Here is a 26328-nt window from a genome sequence, read left to right as displayed (position 1 = left end):
CGAGTCCTCCCACACATTAAAGGCTAAATTAAAACCACAACATCAAAGAGGGTTTGATTGCACCTGTATTTAGAATCAAAATATGTTTTATCCCCAGTTAATAAATACTCTTATGACCTGTTGTCCAAAAAAAAGAAAGCAATTTCTGAACATATTTACTTCATAAATAAAATTAGACGAGATACTTTACATATTTTCGGGATACGAAAAGTGAAACAGAACAATATTATTTTCTCAATTGAAACACATGAAGAAGCACCAGAAGTTTAAAGTGATACACATTGATGTCATGCCTTAAAGGAATACTGCGAGATTCTGTCTATGAATTCTTTGACTTACCCAGAGTCAGATGAACTTGTGTATACAATTTTTATGCCTCTGCGTGCAGTAAGAAGGAAGTTAGAGGTAGTTTCTCGAGCCAATGCTAACTAGCGTAATGACTGGAAGTCTACAGGTACAGTAGCATACACTAGCATACACCTAGGGGTAAGCAGAAAACTGCTTCATTGCCAGAATCTCACAGTATCCTTTTAGAACTTCTACTAACAGGGGAAATTGGGCAAATAATATATAATCCTTCAAAGGGGTACACAGATAATGCAAACTTTGAAACTAAAGCAACCCTGCCACCAAACGTTGTACTTTGAAAAATTGAGATTAAATAAATAATTTTATTCGACACAATTAATAAATATGGAAAAACATTGGCATTTAATTAAAAAAAATACAATTTTGAAGTATTTCTGAGAAAGTTAAGCAATACTAAATCAGTTGAGGTCAAGGGGGTAAATGCAATTGAATTGCATATTGTCTACTACCATGAGAAAATGTGAGAGTTCACTCCGATAGACCTACTTACTGGTGCATGACTATGTTGGGCCTAAAACATTGGGTTTATCTTTAACCAAGCTGAAAACTTGAATAGTCATTCTGCAGCGTCTCAGTTCAATGCAGGGGGGGGGGATTCAATTGTCCAGAGGGCAATATTTGGAATGAAACGTCATAATTACGTCAGTTTCTGGTTGTAAACTGGTTTGTAGACGTCAGATAACAAGATGACAAGTTACGATGTCTTTTTAATGATGTCATATTTTGGTTACAATTTCAGTAGGTAACCAAATTACAACCAGGTCAAGACATATTTTTCTGGTCGGTAAAAAGGCATTGAAAGAATGACCTTTTATTATCAGTATACAACTTGACTAAGGCATAACAAAAGCTGCCAGCCTGACATCATTGCAACCAGCTTTGCTTGCTGGGTCTGGGCTCTCAAGGGCACAGTGAAGTGTAACAGAGCAGACCAGTGTTATGGGGAATATCCTAAGTCCTATGTCAGGCGCAAAAAATAAACAAAAAGAAAAGACCGAACTGTATGAGGAGGATTCAGTTCATAAGACCCACATACACACTCCATCATTGAGACACTAGGATGGATCTGTCCGTTATGTATGGTCAGCTCCCATTGGTGATGATCACTGATGTGCCCTTGTGTCCTTGCATCTGGTCGGCCTGCATCCTCATGTGGGGCACCATGTCGTACTGAGCCCCTCCGCAGCCCAGCCCCGAGTAATTCCTCAGGCTCTCTGCATCATACAGGTGCACCTGGGAGTAGCCGGTCAGGGCGTAGGCAGCATGCCTGTCCAGGGGCTGCATCTCCTGGGCCTGGTAAGGCAGTGGGCTCCCCTGCTGCCCTAGAGGGTGGTGGTGGGGTGAGACGTCTGTCTGACCCTGCAGGTAGTCTTTTGAGACAGACAGGCCTGACCTGGGGATCCCATCGGTGCTGAGGCGCGACAGAGACGCCGGACTGGCTGTGTTGTTGTCGATGTTGCCGTGGGAATCCAAAACCTTGCCGCCATCATCGCGGGGATAGAGGCGCTCGGAGGTGAGGGTGAGGTTGATGCCGTTGGCGACCCCCGGCCCGCGGCACACCACGCCAGGCATGGCGGCCTGAGGGAGGGGCAGGGTAGAGGGGGTGAAGGAGCAGGGGCTGTTGTTGGAGGGGCCCCCCACTGTGCCCAGGGCATCCAGTGGCCCCTTGCGCAGCTGCAAACGACTCTCCTCCTCCTTAATCATGTGCTGCGTGGCATGGATCAGAGTCTCCATCTTGCTGGGCTCCTGAGGACTCGCTCGGAAATGGTCGCTGCCAGTGCCATCGCGGCAACGCTCGCCCGAGTCACTGGTGGAGCCTCCTCCCCCTTCTGGTGAGCTGACCACGCTCTCTTCGTCCCAGTGACCCCTTCCTGTTAGACAAAGTGGCAACATTTAGAAATCCAAGGTTCTCAAAATGTATGTAATAATAATAATAATACCACCATTTAATCAACAAAACTCTTAGAGCCATCCCAAACTCAAATGTACATATCGTTATGATTTTCACAGTACAGTGGATTTATTGCATATTTATGTAATACTCATGTGAGTTAGTGCCTATGACTGCAATTAACCCATAACAGTCTAATCCCTGCCTAAGCTATATGGAATTGTTTTAAGACGGAGGATCATTTAGCTATTTGATTTAGAATGTTAAGACCCCTTGATGTATCCCAAAAAACTTACTGCTATTAGCCAATAAAAACGCATTGAATAACAGATTCACTACATGAAACAACAGATAGTCCCACCAAAAAATCTAAAGGAAGGTTGTTCTGAGAGATTTAAGAAAGATCAGGAATGTACATGTATTTAACCCCTTATTTTTGGCACTCCACTGGTAACGGGGGACCTTCAGATGAGTCTCATGACGAGTCGTCCTAGAGCAAAACAACCCACATGTACATGTTCGTGAGAGTCTCACCTTTCCAAAATGTGTCATATTAGTGTGTAGCCCAAACTGCTCGGACGCTACAGAAAGAAGTTGGCAGATCGGCTGTACCGACTTCAGACGAGTCCCAAGATGCATGTGGGGGTCGTAGTTCAAAATGGAGAACACCCTTGTGTTTGTGAGGGTTTGTAAGGCCAAACCGTTCGGATGCTGCAGACGATTTTGTGAGCAGACCGATTTTCAGGATGTCTCAGGGTCTAACTCTGGCTCTGTCACCTTTCACCGCAGATGCGGAAGTGCGACATCGGGCAGATGCGGTGGATTGAGACACATCCAATGCAGATATCTCCATCTTAAACTGATAGATTTTATTATGCTAATTCGTTTTCCACTGGGAGCGCAGACATCGACTCTAGGGGTTTTTAATACAAACTTAAAATAGGACTGGAATGTAGGACTACATTTTGTCATATATTCATTCATCCACATGACCTAGCTGGCAACTGTTTCAACTATTGTTTGCACAGTAAGCGTGAAATGATATTTGATAATGTGCATACAACTGAACATGTCATGTAAAACCCTAATAGACAGTACATTCCTGGCAGCAGCATCTTTGGGAGTTGTCTCTCAGTTTGAGGACATGAAAGATGAAATAAGTTTTCTTGAACAGTGGGAAATTATTGCAAAAAGACGGTAACAATTGGCATACTGGCGAGTGTAAACAACTTCCCATGGCCCATAATGCCCTTGGCCTATTCAATAAAGGAGCTACCAGGGAAAAGTGACGTTTGATGATTTTCTAACCAGATGGCTGTGACCCTAACGCCTCACCATGGACCACGCTGTGGTAGGAAGTGAGGTCGTAGCCCTCGCCATTCTCCAAAGACGACTTGGGCAGGGAGAGGACGGAGCGTGTTGCGTCCCACCAGGCCTCCCGTCCAGATTGGGGAGCAGCGCCCAGGAAGTAACGGCCAGCCTGGCAGTGGGAACCGCTGTCGCAGGCAGTGGCAGGATGGTGGGAGTGGGTGTGGCTGTGCGTGAGGTCCTCCTCGGAGAGAGCAAGGCCATAGCAGAGGGAGCCGGAGTCCGGGTAGAGTCTGTAGGCACAGGCCCCGCCCTCCGCTCCCTCACCTTGGTCCAGCAGCTGAGGGGAGGCAGATTCTGTCAGAGGGCTGCCTCCCCATTGGCTGTCCTGGTCGGACTCGGAACGCTCGGGGTGAAAGGCTGAAAACTGGAGAAAAGTTGAACATGTTTGGAAACTAGAACTTGGAATGTACAAGGTTTAAACTACATTTTAAAGTAGTAGATGGTGGTGTTACACCCTCTCCATCTTCTGTGATGTTTACCTTAAAGACACATTATACTGATTATTGATGAAGAATGTTGCACACTAGTCATGTATTCTGGTCTGTCAAGTCACAAAGTCTGCCTTGTTTCTGGTGCATATATTTCAGGATACTAGTTCGTTACAACACCTTGCCTAGAACAAGAGAGTTAAGAGATTTTGTAAGAGAGTTTGTGGCTAAGGGCGAAATAATCAGACCTGTTCTAATCGTATCACTGTGTACACCACACCGGTACCAAGTGTCTTACCTGCTGTGGGTAGGGAGACACTCTGATTTTGGCCTTGGTGTGTGTCATACGGGACTTGGTCCCCTTCCTCTCCTCTGTACGACTCGGAGGGCTGCTGTAGTGGAACGCTGGCTTGCTAGGGGTCATCTGGTCCAAGGACAGCTGCATTCCCTTATACTCAGTATCTCTACACACACAGACACAGATGAGAGCGAGCACAGTAGCAAAAAAAGATGGAACTCTGGCGCAATAGTAATCCAGAATACTCCATGAACAATTCAATGGATCCCTCAACCAACATTTTGCTCAATAGACCTTCATCAGGGTTTCACAGAGGTGTGACTTGCACACGTAGTGAGCACATTTAAAACATGTTATTTCACAGAATTGTGGCAATACAGTATATAAAATGTACAATAAGTAATTTCTCCAATATATATATATATATATATATATATACACACCATTGTCTCTGCCAATATTTGCTATTGATAGTGAGAGAGACATAATTCACTAACACCTTCTTTGGAGTTTTGATTCATTTATTAATGGGATGACAGTTAGAAATGAGTAGGTTATATAAGATAAACTAGGTTGAGAGATTAACCCTCCTTTTTTGAGAAACACAACCAACACCCGAAGCAAAGTTAATAATTAATTGCTACTGCACAAACATTGTCAGAACTCACGCACTTCCACTCACACACAAATTACAACCATTCCCATAATGTCAACACCATGCCTGTTGTGAATCTACTCCCTCAGTCTCATCTTACATTCTCTTGAGGTGAAAATGTATCCCGACACACACACACACACAACCCCTTCCCAGATTGAATAACACAACATTGACTATTCATTTGTCACCTGTATGTACATATCATATAACGCATCTACCACCTTAGCATTCTAACCCACTGTCCTGGGAATGAACTCTATCAGACTTCAACGTCATGAAGCGGTTCCTGTGTCAAACGCTCTGCAAACATGGCCCTATTCTTAACTTATCACATCAGCAGTATGTAATACCAGCACGTGGCATTTAAACCCCTGTTCCCTGTCTCTGACCCCACTCAACCAGTTGCTGTAGTATGTTTCTTAATATGACCCGCTCTTTATGTGTGTGGCACCTTGCAATGGGAAAGGCAATATTTGGATAGTCAGTGTTTTGTGAGACATAGGGGGCATCCCAAATTGCACACTATTCCCTACATAGTACACTGCGTTTGACCAGAGCCCTATGGGCCATGGTCAAAAGTAGTGCACTATAGAGAATAGGGTGTTAATTGAAACACAAACATGGTTATTGCTCTTGCAGGTACAGTAGCAGTGACTGGTTCTCCATCCTATGTGTCCTCTCGGTGACCTATGCTAGAGCCAATAGTGCTGATATAGGCTTTTGTGCAAACTCAGCTGTGTTAGCTGAATTCCACATGAGGGTCAAAGTCAGACCACCTCCCATCTGAAATAAGCCACTGGCTCTCCATCCCAGAATCATGATTTATTAATGGAATGATGTGAACTGATGGAATAAAATGCTGTAGGTTAAGGTGATGAAATGGCTTTGCTGGTCTAGTATGCATTGTAAAATTCAGCAGTATTTGAAAGGTATTTGATGTTTATTTACTGTATGTTGGTGTATCTCACAGGGTGGAATTCAATCAAACCAGTGCTGAGGGGGAAAAAGTGTTCCATCTGCCGCAAAAACACATAAATCTGTATTACCTTTAGACCCTTTTTAGAGGGAGAACCCAAGTGTAACTCAGTGTTTCATCCCGAATACACGCTAAACGCGTTTCATCCCGAATACACGCTAAACGCGTTTCATCCCGAATACACGCTAAACGCGTTTCATCCCGAATACACGCTAAACGCGTTTCATCCCGAATACACGCTAAACGCGTTTCATCCCGAATACAAGCTAAACGCGTTTCATCCCGAATACAAGCTAAACGCGTTTCATCCCGAATACAAGCTAAACGCGTTTCATCCCGAATACAAGCTAAACGCGTTTCATCCCGAATACAAGCTAAACGCGTTTCATCCCGAATACAAGCTAAACGCGTTTCATCCCGAATACAAGCTAAACGCGTTTCATCCCGAATACAAGCTAAACGCGTTTCATCCCGCAAGCTAAACGCGTTTCATCCCGAATACAAGCTAAACGCGTTTCATCCCGAATACACGCTAAACGCGTTTCATCCCGAATACACGCTAAACGCTAATCCCGAATACACGCTAAACGCGTTTCATCCCGAATACGCTAAACGCTATCCCGAATACGCTAGTTTCATCCCGAATACAAGCTAAACGCGTTTCATCCCGAATACAAGCTAAACGCGTTTCATCCCGAATACAAGCTAGACGCGTTTCATCCCGAATACAAGCTAAACGCGTTTCATCCCGAATACAAGCTAAACGCGTTTCATCCCGAATACAAGCTAAACGCGTTTCATCCCGAATACAAGCTAAACGCGTTTCATCCCGAATACAAGCTAAACGCGTTTCATCCCGTATACACGCTAAACGCGTTTCATCCCGTATACACGCTAGACGCGTTTCATCCCGTATACAAGCTAAACGCGTTTCATCCTGTATACAAGCTAAACGCGTTTCATCCCGTATACAAGCTAAACGCGTTTCATCCCGAATACAAGCTAAACGCGTTTCATCCCGAATACAAGCTAAACGCGTTTCATCCTGTATACAAGCTAAACGCGTTTCATCCTGTATACAAGCTAAACGCGTTTCATCCTGTATACAAGCTTTCAAACGCTAGACGCGTTTCATCCCGAATACACGCTAAACGCGTTTCATCCCGAATACACGCTAGACGCGTTTCATCCCGAATACACGCTAGACGCGTTTCATCCCGAATACAAGCTAAACGCGTTTCATCCCGAATACAAGCTAAACGCGTTTCATCCCGAATACAAGCTAAACGCGTTTCATCCTGTATATAAGCAAGCTATCCCGAATACAAGCGCGTTTCATCCTGAATATAAGCTAAACGCGTTTCATCCCGAATACAAGCTAAACGCGTTTCATCCTGTATACAAGCTAAACGCGTTTCATCCTGTATACAAGCTAAACGCGTTTCATCCCGTATACAAGCTAAACGCGTTTCATCCTGTATACACGCTAAACGCGTTTCATCCTGAATACAAGCTAAACGCGTTTCATCCCGTATACAAGCTAAACGCGTTTCATCATCCATCCCGAATACACGCTAGACGCGTTTCATCCCGAATACAAGCTAAACGCGTTTCATCCTGTATACAAGCTAAACGCTTTCATCCTGAATACAAGCTAAACGCGTTTCATCCCGAATACAAGCTAAACGCGTTTCATCCCGAATACAAGCTAAACGCGTTTCATCCTGTATACAAGCTAAACGCGTTTCATCCTGTATACACGCTAAACGCTTTCATCCCGAATACACGCTAAGCGCGTTTCATCCTGTATACAAGCTAAACGCGTTTCATCCTGTATACACGCTAAACGCGTTTCATCCCGAATATAAGCTAAACATGCAGTATGAATACACTAGAGAGGCCTCACTCCTTATTGAGTTGTATTTCTGAGTGTGTTGGGGTTTGCGGTAAATACATAACAATAGTAAATACACAAGAGCTGAAATGCAGACGGCTTAAATGAATACACACACACACACACACACACACACGCACACACACGCACAGAGATTAAAGAGCTAGGTCTGGATCATCCAAACATAACAATGAAAACCCAACACAGGCAGCATGAGATGGCTATCGATTTCCGGTTTACTGTCATATAGATTTTCTTTCCTTAGACACCAGGTCAATAATGAAAGTAGGTATTTTCCCCCAATGTTTATCTTACTGGTCTCAAAGGTCTTATCGCACCCGAAAAAACATGTTCTGTGTAAAGTAGGGTGTAGCAATAGAGGTGGCCATAAAGGGAACAAACTGAGAATGTGAGAGGTACACACAGCCCTACCCACTATCAGTCTAGCTGGGGTCATGAACTAAGTTTGTTGGTATTTCACTGATCTCGTTCCCAGACACTTGTCTGGTGGACCAATGTGTCAAACTTGGCCTTCATTAGCCAATACAAAAAGGTCGGGAGAACCTCCCCTCGCATAGGCATTGGCTAATTTGGCTTAATCTACCAAACAATCATCTCCTACAACACCTTCCCCCTACCCCTCCCTGTACGCTAGCACACCACAAGCACAGAGCCACGCCTCGGTGTAAATCGCAAAAAAGGAATGATGACAAATCACAGAAGGCTGCTAAGGGGAAGACGGCTCATAATAATGGCCGGAATGGAGTCAATGTAAAGGCATCAACCACATGGAAACCACGTGTTTGATGAGTTCGATACCATTCCAGATTTTCCGTTCCAGACATTATTATGCCTGTGTGACAAATACTTTATTTTGTAATACAATTCTATGGTGACTCCCACTAAGGCCAGCTTTGAATAGTTATATGCACTGTGCGCAATAGCCTGGGAACGAGGTCAGTATTTCACTAATATCACAGGCCACGAGAAGGTCATGTTTTGTATGTGAAGATAGTTATGTTTATTCATTCAATTATTTGTTGCTTCTGCTCTGACAATGCCATTCTAATTGCCCCGAGGGGTTTCATAAACTCAAATCAAATTCAATTGAATTAATAATAATAATGATGATGATGATGATGATAGATTTATATATTTAGTCCTCCACAACTTCAGATGTTGATGAAGTAGAGAAAGGGAGTAGCTTGAATCGATTTGAATGGAACTGAATTGAATTGAACAGAATGAGACTCACGTAAGAACGTAGTTGACGCTGACGATGCAGTGGGGTCTGGAGGAGCGGCTGTTGTGGACAATGGTGGCGTAGCTTTGCACCCACACCCAGCCTCCCTGTTTGGCTAGGAAACGGTAGTACTTAGTGGTCACCTGGCCCTTCACCAGCACTGTGAGGATCAAAGGAGAGGAGATGGAAGGGGTGGGAGTTGGGGAGAAGGGAGAAGATAGGAAAAGAGGAGACATATTTTAGTTTGGGTTGTTTTGACCTATAATGGGTCATTCTAAATGAATGATTGACAACTGAGCGCGGCAGGGGGCCGTTCCATCGCTTGCTGTCCCCATGGTGTGTTATAGTGACCACCTGCTGTGTGCCAACGAGCGGTGGCTGTTGTCCTCGATTCCACATGTCTAACCGTTGGAAAATGTATTGATAATGATGGCCGATATTCTGGTCTGAGGCACTCAGTTGCACTCTGCTGACCATCATTCTGATGTGTGTTCTAAAGGTGCTGAATCCTAACTTTGAATCAATACCCTTTAAGTCAGAGTACCACATGTGGTGTGGATCTCAAGTTATGATTTCCTCTGGAGTGTTGAAAGGCACAGCTAGATAATACTGTATGTGTGTTAGAGGTCAAGGTCTGGTGTATTTTATAGTTTGTCCTTCAGAAATGTATTTCAATGTGTGGGATAAAGTTAAGGAAAAGAGCCAAAAGTCCAGTAAAAGGTAGTCTGACGAGGCAGGGCCCAACCGACTGTAACTAACTCACACAGGTGGTGGGCACAACGCAGGTGGAAGGTGTCACAGCTGTGGACGTGGTGGTACAGGGTCTTCTCAATGAGGTCCTGGGGCTCGTAACCAGTCAGCTCTGCCACCCTAGGGAGAGGAGGAAGGGGTGAGAAGGCAAATGTTTTTGTCCTCTCTTTCAGCCATGGACTTTCATATATTGAAGTTCACACTGTTCTCCCTCCATGTATCATTATATGCTCAGAGTTCTATTGGATCCAAACTTGTTTTCATGCTGAGAAGGAACAGAACGTTCTGTAAAGTGGACCCCAGTGGCTTGAGGTCCAGGATTCCACTTTAAAACAATAAGACATTACACTTTTTAGATGCAGTAAGCCATTATAACTCCATAAATAATGGAATATATTGTAGCATTTCATGTTTGTGAATTCAATACGGTTTTGTTCCATTAAGTTGGGGACTTAATAGTCATTTAACAACTGTCACAGAGCACTAGTGGAAAAAACATCAAAAAACGATTTTAGCTGGTTTATGTCATGGCTGGCTCATCAAAACACCTGCTGTAGGCCTATGTAATTCAGTTATTCTCCTCCATATCCTATCCTTCAACCCATGCTTTATTTGTATGTTTTCCTGTAGACCTACCTCGAGTCGAGGAAGATTAGCTTCATGTCGAGGCTGGCTCTGAACATGAACATATTGCTGTGCAGCTTGATCTCTGTCACGGCGCTGGGAGGCAAAGAGTGTCCCACTGCCACCAGGCCCACGTTCTGATAGCAGCCGTCGAAAGACAACATGTCCAGGCTGTACTGACGGATCTTTAGGTAACCGCTGCAGTGGATCACCTGGGGGGTTTGTTGCTATTTTGTCCAGTCTTTTTATGTCATTTTTTTACGCTCACTGTAAATGTTTAAACATTTCCATAAATTATACTTACACCTATCTTTACACTTATTTAAGTTATAATTAATTTGGCATTTATTAAATCAATAGAATGTGTATACAACATAGATCGTACTTTCAAGCAGCATTAGGCTATATACTTCCATTGCAAATCGTCTACCTTATATCCACCACTGGTGAGGCCGGCGTTTCTCTTTGCCAGCACACATTTCATCCTCAAGAAGAAAGAGCGCTCCATCTCATATTCTGGAAGAGGAGACTGAAAATATCAGTCTATTATCCAATGTACAAAAATGTATTCTATATGGGGTTTTATTCTCTCCAAGTTGGGTCTATATTTATATAGCCTACCTTGGGCGAAATGTGAGTGGTACGGCTGATGTGGGGTGAGAACGGCAGTCATTTCGTCGTGGTCGGCGGGGTGGACATATTCGTAAATACTGTTCCCGGTCAGCTCTACCTGTTAAGAATTACCTCGGTAATTAAACAGTATTAATCACTCAACCATTCAAACATAATTCCATAATATCGAACATGAAAAACATTTGTAATATGGATATCACAAGCTCTTAATCCTTATGCATAGCAAATAAAAAAGACTCCACTCACTCGACCAAATAAAACTTGAAAACCAAAAACACTAAATGGGCTAAGATTAATAGGCTATGACCAGGTGCTGACCTGAGAGAGTCCCAAATGGACTGATGCTGTCTCAGATATGTACATGATCTTTCCGTCTGGCGCCACTACAAAGATGAAGCCGTCCAATGTCTGGAGAAAAAAATGCATAAATTAATGTGTAGATCAGAGAAATATGAGGCCTATTCAAGAGCACTCAATGCATTACAGTCAGATTCGTGAGATCAAATGTCAAACTAAATGTAACAGAACATGACTAGGTAGACATATAGGCTACATTTTGAGAATCATTATTTTTTGTAATATAATATTTGACAGTAATTTAGAAAATATAAATTAGTAAGCTTTCTAAATTACCTGGAGGATGTGGGATCCAACCTATCAAATCAAATGCAACATGTCTACATACATCTTAAGAATGATTATTTTCATTACTAGTAGGCTATTTAAACCATCATATTTTGCAGTGAATGTTCTATTCAATTGGTAGACTAAGCTTCCTAAATTACCTGGAGAAGATGGGATCCCATCTCACGTCCGACATTGTCCAAAGTTCTCGTTCGACTCGTGTGACCCCAAGCTTCACCCAAACCTGAAACAAAGCGCCAGTATGTATATCAGCTCCTTTTCGCAAACCATAAAGTCGTGCAATAATACACGTAACGCATGTGACAATGTTTCTTTATGCTGGTTTTTATTACGCCAGTTCTCTCTGTCGGCCTACGTCTATATATTTTAATAATAATAATAATACACACAGCTATGTGTGTCAACATTTTTTTTTAAGTACGATGAACAAAATGCGGCAGAAAGTTGATACAAATTAAGTGAACATCAAAACTTTAAATGCATGAAACATATGACATCCTCAACGGAACCAACAAAACACGATAATGCAAATAAATACAAGCGGCTCTTCTCGCAACGCCATGCCAGATAGAAAATGCTAATCGTACAAAAACAATCAGTGTCTGAGTAAAGACTCGAATAACCCACCACCATTTCACATTTCAATATTGTCCAAACGATCCCTTCGCGTTTACACAGCTCAACAACAATACACAAATTATTTGGTCAACATTTGAAATAGCTTTTGCACAGCTCATCTCCTTATTTGTTTAGAAGTCAAATTAACCCAGGTGCCGTGGAAAACATATTTTACATTCTGCACGCATGCAAAGTAGCCTCCCTCTGAAAACAACATGCAGCGTTGGTTTGCAATGAGCTTGACGCAGTGATTTAGGCCTATAATAAATGGACAAGGAGAGTATTGCCTATTTTATATATTTGTTTCTCCCGCAAGGCCTACAGGATATTTCATATTTTCGCAATTAGGCCATACTATTCTTTTAGCAAAAACGTATATTTTTAGTTTGGCAATTTAGTGTTAATTTTAGCTCCACAACATGACCAGTCGAAAGTAGGCCTGCTTTATAGACACATTATTTAAAAAATGTTGACATGAATGTAAGGATTATATAAAATATTGATATGTGATATGTTGTTGTGCATGCATGTCTGTCCCTTCGTTGCATGCGTCATATTCAAATTGCTATCCGCTGCAATCATGGGTGAGAGGCTGTTTTTCTCGCAATTCAACTCAGCTACTATATCACACAGGGGGTCACAATATGTACAGGTTACTAATTTGTCTGATGTATTCGAGAAGCGAAACCGCGGACTCAACGAGCATTAAGGCTAGCCTACATGTCTTACAAATAGGCCTAATAGGCAAAGAATAGATGCACCTGGCGTTTGAAGTGCTACTTAACCGACGTCAAGTGCCCTGAACCATAGAATAGTCGATGTGAGCAGAGAAACTTCCCACTGGGCACAGACGTGAATTCATTGAAATGACTTGGAAACAACCGGTGTGTGCCCAGTGGGTCAACATCTCACATCTCTGCTCTAGGGATATGTTTCAGATGATTACGAGGTTTCAGACAGGCTGAGCTGTTCCCCAGTTTCAATAACCCATTACAGGTAGGCCTACACAAATAGTATTCTGTTGACTATTAGGCCTAACATTAGTTTGGGCGGACAACGGTTTAGGGCTTTCTCTGTTTTTAGACACATTTTTGACTATTTTAATTGGGCACATTTTCTTTTTTCATAAAGAACGTCTAGTGTTTAGGCCCCTGAACACGGCAGTTAACCCACTGTTCCTAGGCCATCATTGTAAATAGGAATTTGTTCTTAACTGACTTTTTAAATAAAGGTTAAATAAAAAATAAATACAAAATATACCAAAACATTCATCAAATTCAATACAAGCCAAATCAAAATGTTTATTTAGCCAATTAATGTCAATAATAGTCCAAAATAATTCATCCTGTGCCTATATTGGCTACTTTTCAGCTATGTGTTCTACAAGCAATTGATAATTTATGTCAACTGCTGAAGAAATAGTTAGGCATATTTCCGTAATAATGATTTTCTAAAGGATAGGTACACTGTAAAAAAAATGTAATTGCCCTAGTAAATTAATATATAGTGAATAGAAACATACTGTATAAATTGAATACAGTAGAATACCGTAAACAACATTGTATTTTGGGAAAAATTCATACTACATAAAACACTGTAGCAGGTCACTTACTGTACTTATAATATTCAAAATAGAATTCCACACTAAAAGCACAGGGCAACAAAATCAAAAGCAAGTGAGAAAATGTTTGAGCAAATAATTATTACAAATATATACCAATATTCTTAGATAATTGGTACCTGTTTGTGGCCATGCTGTTTTATATTATAGAATAAAATATACAATCAGGCACATCATACAAATAAATCATTTTCCATCATAAAAGGTAAAACAAGCACCCAAAAAATAGGAGCTACTTGTAAAACGCAGGCCCCTTGTGGAAATTAGGCGAATTGCAACATAATTTTGTCTGAGTTCGAACAACTTTCTCCCTCCCCTCCCACACCCCTGTCAATATATTAAATACCAGTAATGGTACTGTCAATTAAATACTATAACTTTTGGTACCATAAAATTGTAAGCTACTGTAAAACAACAGTTTAAAAAAAATTACAGTAAGATAATTTGGTACCATAAAAAGACTACAGTATTATTATTGGTACCATACAGTCTTAGAAATAATTTGTATCATATTTCCCAGCATGCTCTACTGCAGGTAGATTTGTTTAAATAGTTTATTTTTTATCTGTGTTTTTGCATATACATTGATTCATTGATTAAATGCATTCTACACAAAGTTAAATTAAATAAAAATCTAAACTAATCCAATTAGTTAGTTTGATTTTCTTTTGCATCCGTTATTGAAATGGTTGTTCCAGTTTAAATGGTTAAGATAGTCTACTCCAAATGTCCCGAACCGTGACAGTCAATCTCAATGCAAATTGCGGGTGAATGAAAATTCCAGTGGTTGGATATCCTAACTCTGGCTGGATTCCAACAGGAATTACACATTACTTTGCAACCCAGCATAATGTGACTTGCAGGTAGGGTTGCAAAATTCTTGTAACCTTCCCAAAATTCCCATATTTTCCAGAAACCCCAGTTGGAAGTGTCTTGGAAACAGGAAGGAATAAGCAGGAAATCCAGAATCGTTCGACCAGGATTTTTAGACAATCTGGGAATTTTGGGAAAGAGTGGAATTTTGCAACACTACTTGCAGGCCTAATATGGCCTGTAAACCATGAGTTTCAGGCAGCTGTATTAGGATAAAACTAGACATCAAAATAAGTTATTATGAGATAGATAAATGATAGAACCATGTCTCTGTCACTAACAGCCATGGATGGTAGGTGACTGTACAATTCTCCCAAAAGGCAAGGCACACTGGGAAATATGCAAAGAAGGCTTCACGGTAAGAGTATTTGTTACCATAAAACAACTTGATAAGCGTTATTGACACTGCAAGTCAATTAATGCAACAGTAAACCTTAAAAAAACAATATACTGTTGCTTTTTACAGTAACTTACATGTAATTGGTCACCAGTAAGTTACTGTAAAATCAACGGGAAATGTTTTACAATGTAGGCTCATTTATAATCACAAATGGTAATCAAATATAATGTTTGCTATTTCAAATATAGGTACAGTAGGTAGAGTCCGATATGATGTAGAATAATTTGATTGATTATAATGTGCACAATTACTTGGTCACAATAAAAATGTATTGTAGATGATTCTGATTAGCAATAATCAGAGATTTCTAATACATAATGGCTGATAGCTAGCTCAAATGCTTACACACCCAGACACAAGGCTTATGAAAAACACACTAGTGCAAAGTTACAAATAGCCCAGAGAAAGCATTCCAAATAATGGTGTTGGTTTTTGTATCAGTAGGCCTTTGTCATACAATTAATTAGCATAGGCCTATTATAATTTTGTAATCATCAGTCCTCATTAGTCACTGTGTATCATCACATCTAAGTAGCCTACCTCGTGATTTCTTGCAACTTGCACCGGCAATTGTGTACGTAAAGTGAAAACAATTCAATCAGTAGCCTACATTTAATAATTGCTTATTTTCTAAAGTCTACCAACCTTGCCAGCAGGCATGCCAGTTAAGATAGTTAGACAAGCTAGTTACTATAACTTGATTGATAGTAGGGGTATGCCCAGTACTTGAACAAAACTAGTATGTAACTATATGGAGAATTTTCCAAATAGGATTATGACATGACACAATCATTTTTTGTAATTATTTGTGATCTGAAATACTCATCTCTCTTTCACTCAAACAAAGTGAAGAGCTTGTTCTCTAAACAACTTTTGGCTAGTTCTTCTGTCTGTTTATACAATGGGTGTGTCTAATCCTGAATGCTGATTGATTAAAACCACATTCCTGCCAGTGTCTATGCCACAAGTTACCACTGGCTAAATATATGACATTAAAAAGCCTACTCTGTTCTATCTTACTGTGCAATCCACTGTTTAATCAGCCCAGCCAGGCAATTAATAGACTTGATCTCCACTATAAAAAGCATCTAGACATTATCTCACATTTCTTTTAGACTAACATTTTGTTTTCAACAGCAGAGATTTGTATAAACCTTGCTGTCTGTCTCTCCAGCATTTGCAACATTGTTTCAATATTCAAATTTGATCTCCAGCTGTTGCAGAGTAGGCTATGAGACAGACAGGCAGGCAGATTTTCTCAGCCAGTCAAAATCACGAATCAGCATATCTTGTACGACACAAACAAAGAAATATCAATAGAAAACAGGTACAACTAAATGAAGTGCAGCTAGTTATTTCCTGCTTCAGTTTGAAGTGATTGTGTTAGCTGTGTTATTGGCTAGCTCCTCTGAACAACAGTGTCCTGACGAGAGAGCACATTTTCTATGTCAGGTGAAATCGAGCATCATTAGCTCATTGTTTTTGCATGAATCAAAATAAATGTCACTAGAAAACAGCTTAAACAAATGCAAATACAGCTACTTTGTAGTTATTATGGCTGCACTGTTTGACCCGACTATATGTTAGCCGTAGTTGGCTAGCTAGCAAGTAAGGGGTTGCCAGCCAGTAAGTCAGTAGACATTTAAAACCAACTACTGGGTGGTGTCTAAAGACACAGAACTAATGTCTCTGCCAACAGAACTGATAGAACGAACAACCAGCCTGCTTGGGTAACAACCCTAGATTCGTGTCAGGACGACATCCTTGTGGAAGGATGAAATAGTGTCAAGAAATTCCTGAAAATAACATTCTTAACCCCTGTGTGGTGTTCAGGTCTGTGGGACACATTTTCAAAGGTTACTAGAAGAAAAATGATACAATGAAACAAAAAATTCAACCTGAGACTCATTGGCCTTGGCTCATTTTCTGTGAAGAACTTGTAAAAGAACGCATTTTCATTGAGTGCACCATGTGCTCTCTCCTACACATTTATATTACATATGTGGTGTTTGGGTCCACTGTACCCGAGGGTAATAAAAGTGAGGGAAAGTGTGTGTTTTTCTCTGAAAACAAGTAGAAATGAAATAAAAAGGGGTTTCCTGTGTGCCTTCACTCTGTCTTCCTCCTCCCTGGGCCTGCTGTTTGAACATAGCACATAGTCTGCCTCCCTCTTTTCATGCACTCTTTACCTTTTGCAGTGTGTGAAACTACACAATGTCTTGCGGGAACCTGCACAATGTTATGTTACATTATTTCGGTATATTGTAAAAAAAAAAGTGCTGTATTTTCCCACACTCTACCCCAGCCAGGTGCAAATTTGTTGAGGGACACAACAAATACATATCTTTGCATGTGTGGTTCCTTACCACAATCAATCAGTATGGCAAAAATAATCTCTGGTCAGAAGGCCTTAGAAAAAAAAATTTGCAGAGAAAAAATCTAGTGTGGAAGGAGCGTCTTCCACTTTGGAAGATGAAGAATTTTCAGAATAGGAGGGTCCTGTGTCTGTCAATTCATAGTCTGACAGTGTGATGGAAGAATATGATGAGATTGACACTCAGCCAGCCCCAGGACCAGCCAGTCAACAACCAGCTCATCAGCAGCCTGCAGGAGGAGACATATGGATGTAAAAAAAAAATAAGACATTTAATGGTCTTCTTGCCCAAGGAATGAGCCACCCCGCATGAATGCCAACGTGATAAGGATGCAACCAAGGCCGACGCAGATGGCTGTCACTCATATGGAGGACATAAAGTCTTCTTTTGAACTGTTCATCCCAGACACCATACAGAAAATCATTCTGGACTGCACTAATTTGGAGGGAAGGTGTGTTTTTGCAGAGAGATGGACCAAACTCATTTACTTGGATACTTCAGGGTTCTTATCCTTGCTGGTGTTCTCGGATCCAATGGGGAATCCACAGAATCCCTGTGGGATGCAGAAACTGGCAGGGAACTTTTCCGTGCAACAAGTTCTCTGGAAAACTTCCACATTATTTCCAGGATTATCCGCTTCAATAACCGAGACACCAGACCATCTCCGCGGCAGAGAGACAAGCTAACTGCAATCAGGTCAGTGCAGAGAGACAAGCTAACTGCAATCAGGTCAGTGCAGAGAGACAAGCTAACTGCAATCAGGTCAGTGCAGAGAGACAAGCTAACTGCAATCAGGTCAGTGCAGAGAGACAAGCTAACTGCAATCAGGTCAGTGCAGAGAGACAAGCTAACTGCAATCAGGTCAGTGCAGAGAGACAAGCTAACTGCAATCAGGTCAGTGCAGAGAGACAAGCTAACTGCAATCAGGTCAGTATGGGACAAGAGGGTGGACTGCCTTTCCTTGTTTTACAACCCTGGACCCAACACTACTGTTGATGAGCAGCTTATGCCATTTAGGGGCAGCTGCCCCTTCAGGCAGTACATGCCGTATAAACCTGCAAAATATGGAATCAAGATCTGGGCTGCCTGTGATGCTGCTTCATCATATGCGTGGAACTTGCAAGTGTAGATGGAGGAGCCCCTGAGAAGAACCAAGGGATGCGGGTTTTCCTGGAAGTGACACAGGGACTCCGTGGCCACAACATCACATGCAATAACTGTTTTACTTCGCACAAGCTGGAACAGGAGCTCATCAAGAGGAAGCTGACGATGGTATGAACAGTATGAAAAAACAAGCCAGAGCTCCAAACTCCGCTGTTGAACAGGCCTTTCAATTCCTCTAAGTTTGTGTTCACAGCCGACACGTCACTAGTGTCCTACGTGCCAAGAAAGGCAAAAATATGGTACTCTTGAGTACGCTGCATAGGGATGGGAGAATTTGTGGCCAGGAACATGAAAAAAACAGAAATCATAATGGATTACAATGCCACAAAAGGAGGGGTGGACAATTTAGATAAGCTGGTGACTGGCTACAGCTGCAAAAGAAGAACCCTACGCTGGCCACTTGTGATATACTTCAACATCTTGGACATCTCAGTGTAAAATGCGTTTGCCATCTGGATGACGTTAAACCCAGATTGGAACAGAGGGAAGTTCCAGAAGAGACGGCTCTTTCTCGTGGAGCTGGGCAAGGCTTTGTTAAGACCTCATCCAGAGGAGGCAACATATCCTAAGTACTCCAGCTTCTGCAGCCTTCGTGAGGATGATTCAGGAGGATTCTGTGGGTCGGCCGCATCCGCCCGACCCACAGAACCAACAACTCCAATACCGGAAGTAAGTGTGAATGATATTGTTGCATGTGTGTGTGTGTCTGACTCTCCTACCTTGGCGTGCTGTAATTGTATATATGAGTGAGATATTAGTAAAATTCCTGAACTAAGTGTTTTCATCACTATATAATTGCAGCCGGTAGCAACAAGAAGAAGCACTGTGATGTGTGTGAACACAGGAAGGACAGGAAGACACAGTACACATGCATCAAGTGGAAGAAATACATTTGCAACACACACACAGTAAAACTTTGTCCCTCATGTGGTGTATAGACCGGCCTTATTTTGTGTTCAACGGGGTTCATTTCTCATTTCCATAAAATACTGTATGTACACTTTTTTCAGTTCAAAGCAATAAACATCAATATTGATGAAAACCTTGTCATTTATATTTCTTCAAGATAAGCATGATTTATTTTACCCATGTCTTGATTATAATTGATTTTTGTTGTTTTTATCGAAAAAAAACAAATAGCGCTTTTATTGATAAATGTGATCTAGCAGAGGTAAATGGCAAATATGAACCATGTATGCTGTCTATATTGCTTCTAACTGATGTAAGTCAACATTTAAGTATGAAGTATTTTTACGTTAATCGTTATGGCTGTATTGTTTAAAAAACCCAATAATGTTGTGGGTCCATCAGACCTGCGAACATTGAGAGAATAACAAAAACATGAACACCACACAAGGGTTCATGAAAATATGTAAATGATTATTTGAATATGTTGGCTCCTCTCGACTTCTTCTCCGGCCAAACAACAGCAATGCCAACAAATCCTCCAAACACCGGACGAGCGGGGTATAGGTTGAGCCTGCTGCAATGATTGGATTACAACAAGCCGCTCTCTCTCAGCCCTCATTTCCCCAGACAGACATACGCCGCTCTGTTGTACTCACTCACAGTCAGTCACTCCTCTCAGGACACAAGTCTCCCCTTCTCCAAACATTGTGTATGAATCAGAATCCATTGCTAGTCATTGTTGTTCAATCTAGTTATTTTCTGTCGATTTTGCTGAGGCCATAGGGTTTATTATGACTTTCTACTTGCCGTTGTTTAGTAGTCCTACTTTTTCTGTCTGTATAATTATTCCATTGCTGACTTCATGTCTGTCGTTATGTCGTTCTTGCTATTATTATTTATTTTTCGCCCAGGCATGTTTACCAAGCAACAGACCATTAAAAAATAAAATGACTAATGTAGATCATATATTTTGATTGTGGAAATGTTGTAGCATAAGTAGGTTTATCAGGAGATAAAATAAATGCTGGCAGTAGTAGCCAGCCATGCATTAGGCTTTTAATTGGCCCCTGTCGTTGACAATTGACTAGGATGCAGTAAGTCAAAACGTGCATTTTCATATGTTGGGGTGGTAGACCAACCTTTGAACAATCTTTGTGAATGAGTGAAGGAACATAATGCCCTCCAAGATGGATCTCTGAGTGCTTGCAGGAGTAATGTGCACTTTAGGCTTTACCAGCATTTAAAGTGCACTTCCGGGTTTTGATCATGGAGTAAATCTGACTATGAGTAGGCTATCATGTGTGATTAAAAACAGATATGAGTATGACTGAATAGTAGTATGAAGAGATCACACCCCAGAGGCCTAGACATTTTTTATCTGGAAAAATCGAAAGCGACCTGAGTGGATCAATTAGGTCTTCTCCCGCTGTTTCGCGCCTCAGGTGATCAGATGCCAGTGGCACGCAGGGCGTTTTATAATTGATGCGGCCGTCATTGTCAGTCACACAGCATAGCAGCCTGTTGAGATCGAGGGAAGATGGTGGCTAATCGCCTTCGACGCATTTCGATCCCCTGACCCCGAAAATGGCCTAAATGTAGGCTCGCCCAGGCGTGGATCTGCGACGACCATCCGCATGCACGCACACGCACGCATGAAATTACACTAGCCTACTGTAGCAATATGGTAGCCTATTGTAGCAATAACTGGTAGATGAAAAAAACATATCAAATGGCTAATAAGATAAAACAACATCAAAACAACAACATCAGCAATGACTGCAACAGAAAGACAGCAGCTGCTAGGTGTCATCGCAATATACATATAATAATATAAAAATAGAATAAATATAATTACACAATATAGCGTATTAACAGCTGTTATAGGCTATAACGTAGCATAATAAACCTATGCACAATAACCATAATATACAATTACAATAGACTACCTAATCAGTAGGAAAATGCAGGTGAATAAATAAAAAACAGATAAGAGATGGGCCCACATAAAAATACAAATAAGTATAGTCTACAGACAAATGGCATAGCCTATATAAGAGAAGACTGTATTGTTAAAGCTTAAAATATACTTACCCTGAGGGAAGACAATTCTCATCTTCAGATAACTTGTTGTCAGTCTTATTATAGACGCTTTGTCCAGCTGAGACGTGATAGCCGAGGGTAAAGGCAACATTTTGGCCAGTTCATAGAATTCGCTGTTCTCCTTTTCCCGTCTAGTCCTTGCGGCAGTTTTGGATTTCTCCTTCATTGTGTGTTCTCTCTCTCTCTGCCCCTCCTTTTGTTAAATGTTAGGCTATCATTCCTTTACTGTCATGTCGGTCCATCAAACCCAGAATATAGAACGATTTCCGTTTCGTCTATTTGTCATGATTTTGGCTTTTCAACTAACACCCTTAAAACGCGCGCAGTGGCCACGGTCAAGTGAAATGAGAGCAGCACTTCCAATGCACTTCATACGGTTCCCGAATTCCTACACCGAAACATGCGCCGAATGGATAAGTTGATATCCCGTGTTCTTCTCGTGTAAATTAAGAATTTCTTGAAAGCACACGACATAAATTCTCCCTCAGAATGGCAAGGGGCCTGTCCACGGTGTAAACTGATACTGGCATTTCTCCATGCACTGAAAAACACAGGGCATAGCACAAGCCATAATATCATTAAAGGCTTACCAATATATTTTGGATCAACAAAATGCATTGTCATCCCAAAACGCCTACTTTCAAACTATGGAAACATGTAGGCTATTTTCTAAAATAAATAAAATGGATTATCCATGTGACAATATGGCTTTATTATTGCTTTATTACAATGTGGCTGTTTGAGCATATAGTTTAATAATAATAACAATTAATAATAATACTAATAGCCTAATAATAACAATAAGAGATAACAAATTATACATTATATATTGCAACAAATTATATGTAATAATACATCATAAACAAACGAATGATAATTCTACTACAATGACCAGGCCTATATGGAATATGGAAATATTTTACCCTATTTTGTCGATGTTTTTTTCTACCTACCTCATCGAATAAAAAGATCCTCTAACTTTCACTACTCTCGCGCTGCCCGCAGGGGATTTCACCTGTCCTGAAGCGAGTTCACCTGTCCTGAAGCGAGTTCACCACTCGAGACAGTTAGTTTAGTCTCAGTTCCTCGCGGAATTCCACGCATACACTTCTCTAAATTAGGGACGCAAGACGAGTGGAATTCGTGTCCAGACTTCGTCTCCAAACTATCTCAATCTCGCTCTCGAGCTGCTCAGGACCAGCCCACTGCCACTCGCGCTCTTATTGGCCAGCAAGTATCGAGACCGACTTTCTCATTGGACAGGCTTGATAGAAATACACAGGAACCCTTAGTGAAAGTGGGTTTTTGGGTGAAAATTTCACGTCTGACACAGATTTAGCCGAACCTGGAGGAAACCGTGTCCGGACCTGACTGTTTTGTCTGGCGAGCTGTATTCACTCATCATACATCTAAACACAATTGGCTATCCATGGGAGAATGAGTCTACGCTAACTGTGGTGTCTTTTACATAGTTAAACCAAACAGAATCATTCTGAACTTCACCAATGCACATATGCATGGTAGACTTTTAAAAAAGCATATATTTTATTTCTATGTTGTTGAGTGGACTGCTTAGTTCGAAATCTGGTTGTATTTACTCCAATATAACAGTTACTCTCCCTCCTTTTGTCACATATTGAGTGTCCTTTTTATAGGCAGCTGTGCCATACCAAATTACTTTAATACAATTGATCAATAATAAGCCCATAGCCAAGACATTACAGAATATATATTTTCTGAATTGATTTGTCTCTGAATTGATTTGTCTGCCCCTCACATTTTTGGTTGTACCTTTTATTAGGCGTAGTAGCCTGGGCATGGAGTGATGTAGCGCCAATCGTTCTTGGCTGTTTTACCTTAAGTAATAACCTATCTTTTTACACAAATCCAAGAGTATTCATTTACCGGAATTGAATCATATGGCCATGAATTAATGTTTTTTATTAGACAAATGTTTATTTCAAAATCTGTTTGTTTTATGCTACTGGCATTTTAAACGTGTAGGACTACATGTTATAGGAAAAAGTACGAACATGTACGCACTCATACTGTACGACGCTCTAGGTAAGAGCGCTGCTAAATGACTAAAATGTCCATGTAAATGTTATAGGCTAAATTGTTATAGTGTTGTAGTTGTACTAGGCCTGTAGTCTACAGTATGTCTATTATTGATTTCTACATTCCTTTAAAGAACATATTCATTCGTTAATCCACGACTGGATATCAGCGATATGTAGTCTTAATCTAATAACAGAAAATATTGATTTGTCAACGCATAGATTATTTTACTCCGGATCTCAAAGCTTGAATGTGTTTATTTATTGCAAAGTGAGCTGTATAATTATATTATGCAATCGGTGTCTCCGTCATGAAATACAGCCCCCGGGTTGCTGCTACAACACTGTCAGTATACGTCCACATATGCAGTATTACAAGCAATTATATGACTGTGATACGTGGTTGTCGCTACTTTAAGAGGAACGCACTAACTGGGCGGCAGGTAGCCTTGAGGTTGAGAGCGTTGGGCCAGAAGCCCCATGCCGACTAGGTGTGCCATTGCGCAGTGGATTTAACCCTGGTAGCTCTGGCTAACAGCATCTGCTAAATGACTAGTATGTAACTGTAAAAGTCGCTCTGCTAAATTACTAACATGTAAAGTCGAATTAGTATTTTTTTTTAGTAGCATCATTGAAACAACAAATCTCACAAACATTAGAAGCTAAATTACTTGAAGAAATTGAAACAAACAAGTTGCTCAAAACGTCCTATAATCATGCTCTCTGTTTCTCTCTCACCCTCTCGCTCTCTCTCTCTCTCTCTCTCTCTCTCTCTCACACACACACACACACACACACACACACACACACACACTTGAGGCCCAAATTAAATTAATTCTGACCGCCTATTTCTCACTATTTTATTATCCTCATCCCGGATAGACATCGCGCTTGGCTTTGGTTATGGGGTGTCCAGTTTTAAATGCGAAATCCACCTGCGTCGCGCGAGAGGGAGAGAAAATAATCCCAGTTGCACGTTGCGCACGAAATAGCTAAATTACTCAGTTAACCTCCGATAAATGAGGAAATGTGCTGCCGATTAAACGGTTTCAGACAATAAAACAATTTAACATAGGTCTCCTCCACGTCTTCAAGTCCATTTGAAAGAATGGATATATTGATAAAGTAAACACTATATATGTTATGGAGCAAGTCTTGGCCTATTGTTTTGCCAATTATTAATTAATTTCACCAAATTAAATATGTATTTCCACATTAAATGCTCTTACGCGACCACGGATCGGATGCTGATTAATTCAACTTTCAGGTTGCATTGCTCTCTAAAAGGCAATCTAATTATTGTTGTTTAACGCTGCAGAATTACATCAGCCGTGAACTGTAGACACTGCACTGACAAGCTCTCACAGTCTCGCTGCAGAATTACATCAGCCGTGAACTGTAGACACTGCACTGACAAGCTCTCACAGTCTCGCTGCAGAATTACATCAGCCGTGAACTGTAGACACTGCACTGACAAGCTCTCACAGTCTCGCTGCAGAATTACATCAGCCGTGAACTGTAGACACTGCACTGACAAACTCCTACAGTCTCGCTGCAGAATTAGTCGTTCATCCACGTTCTGACTGACATGTTGTGCTGTTCAAAACAAATTGAAAAATCAGCTATGTTTTGAATTATAAAAATACTTTTGTAACACTTTATTTTAGGCCTACGTGGTATGATGTAGTATATGCCACAACCCATATATGATACATCTACGCATTTTGAGACTAGATTTTAGTCAAATGTGTTGACACGTTGAAATCGTCAAAGATAATTGTAGGCTGCCTATAACCCAAATTCTCTGGCCACATGTGACAAGATCTTTTTTTTAAGGAATAGGTTGCAAGTACCCTAAAATAAGTATTTTTATGCATAAGAGGAATTGAAAACATATTCTCATTGGCACTCAACTACAGCAAGTAGATTTGTATCATTTATTCCTATTCCTATAGGCCTACATCACAAAATCAACTATAGCCTAGATCAGAAGCCATTGCGCACAACAGGCCAACATTGAACATATATAAATATGTAGGGTTAGGGCTATCCTGTAGACGTCTGCGTTATTTGACCAACAGTGAATTTGGAATAACCGTTTCACAATAAATATGGAATATCATTAAACACAAATTAGTGAATTTTGTTTGGAGAAATGCCTGGCTCAAGTAAGAGCTATTTTCCTATCGAAGCTTCTTCAGTGTTCTACAATTGTGCTCATAGCCTCTCGCGATGCACATTTCTTGCCGCTTTCTTTTGTGATCATGTGTATTCATGTAATAAGGACATCGACTCCCTATCACTCCCTCTTTCAATAGTAGGCCTAAAGTGTTTCAAAGAACACCATGTTTCAACAAGACAGACGGTGAACAACACAAGAAAGGGCAACTGACAGAGACATAGCAGGAAACAGAGAATATCTGCCTAGCTG

General features: G+C 41.0%; 1 protein-coding gene across 5 annotated transcripts; it reads right to left on the bottom strand.

Annotated features, from left to right (window-relative positions):
* Positions 1-22358, bottom strand: LOC112217392 (single-minded homolog 1-A-like). Of its 5 annotated transcripts, none has more exons than XM_042300586.1 (12): positions 21832-22358; positions 11921-12003; positions 11769-11789; positions 11454-11543; positions 11124-11232; positions 10933-11018; positions 10515-10714; positions 9892-9998; positions 9141-9288; positions 4358-4523; positions 3596-3995; positions 1-2240 (listed from the first exon to the last, which is right to left on the bottom strand). In XM_042300586.1, the coding sequence occupies exons 1-12, from the start codon at positions 22004-22006 to the stop codon at positions 1453-1455; spliced, it is 2373 nt and encodes a 790-aa protein (XP_042156520.1). In that variant the 5' UTR covers positions 22007-22358; the 3' UTR covers positions 1-1452. The 5 variants fall into 5 exon arrangements, with proteins under 5 accessions (XP_042156520.1, XP_024233393.1, XP_024233391.1 ...); XM_024377623.2 differs by lacking the exon at positions 21832-22358 and adding an exon at positions 12574-12642 and having other exon boundaries at positions 2-2240; XM_042300587.1 differs by lacking the exon at positions 21832-22358 and adding an exon at positions 12408-12565 and having other exon boundaries at positions 2-2240.
* Positions 22359-26328: the final 3970 nt, after the last annotated feature.

This window comes from Oncorhynchus tshawytscha, linkage group LG18, assembly GCF_018296145.1.
Source record: "Oncorhynchus tshawytscha isolate Ot180627B linkage group LG18, Otsh_v2.0, whole genome shotgun sequence".
Classification (NCBI taxonomy): domain Eukaryota; kingdom Metazoa; phylum Chordata; class Actinopteri; order Salmoniformes; family Salmonidae; genus Oncorhynchus; species Oncorhynchus tshawytscha.
Note: the sequence above shows the minus strand (reverse complement) of the source record. Positions and strands in the feature narration are given on the sequence as shown.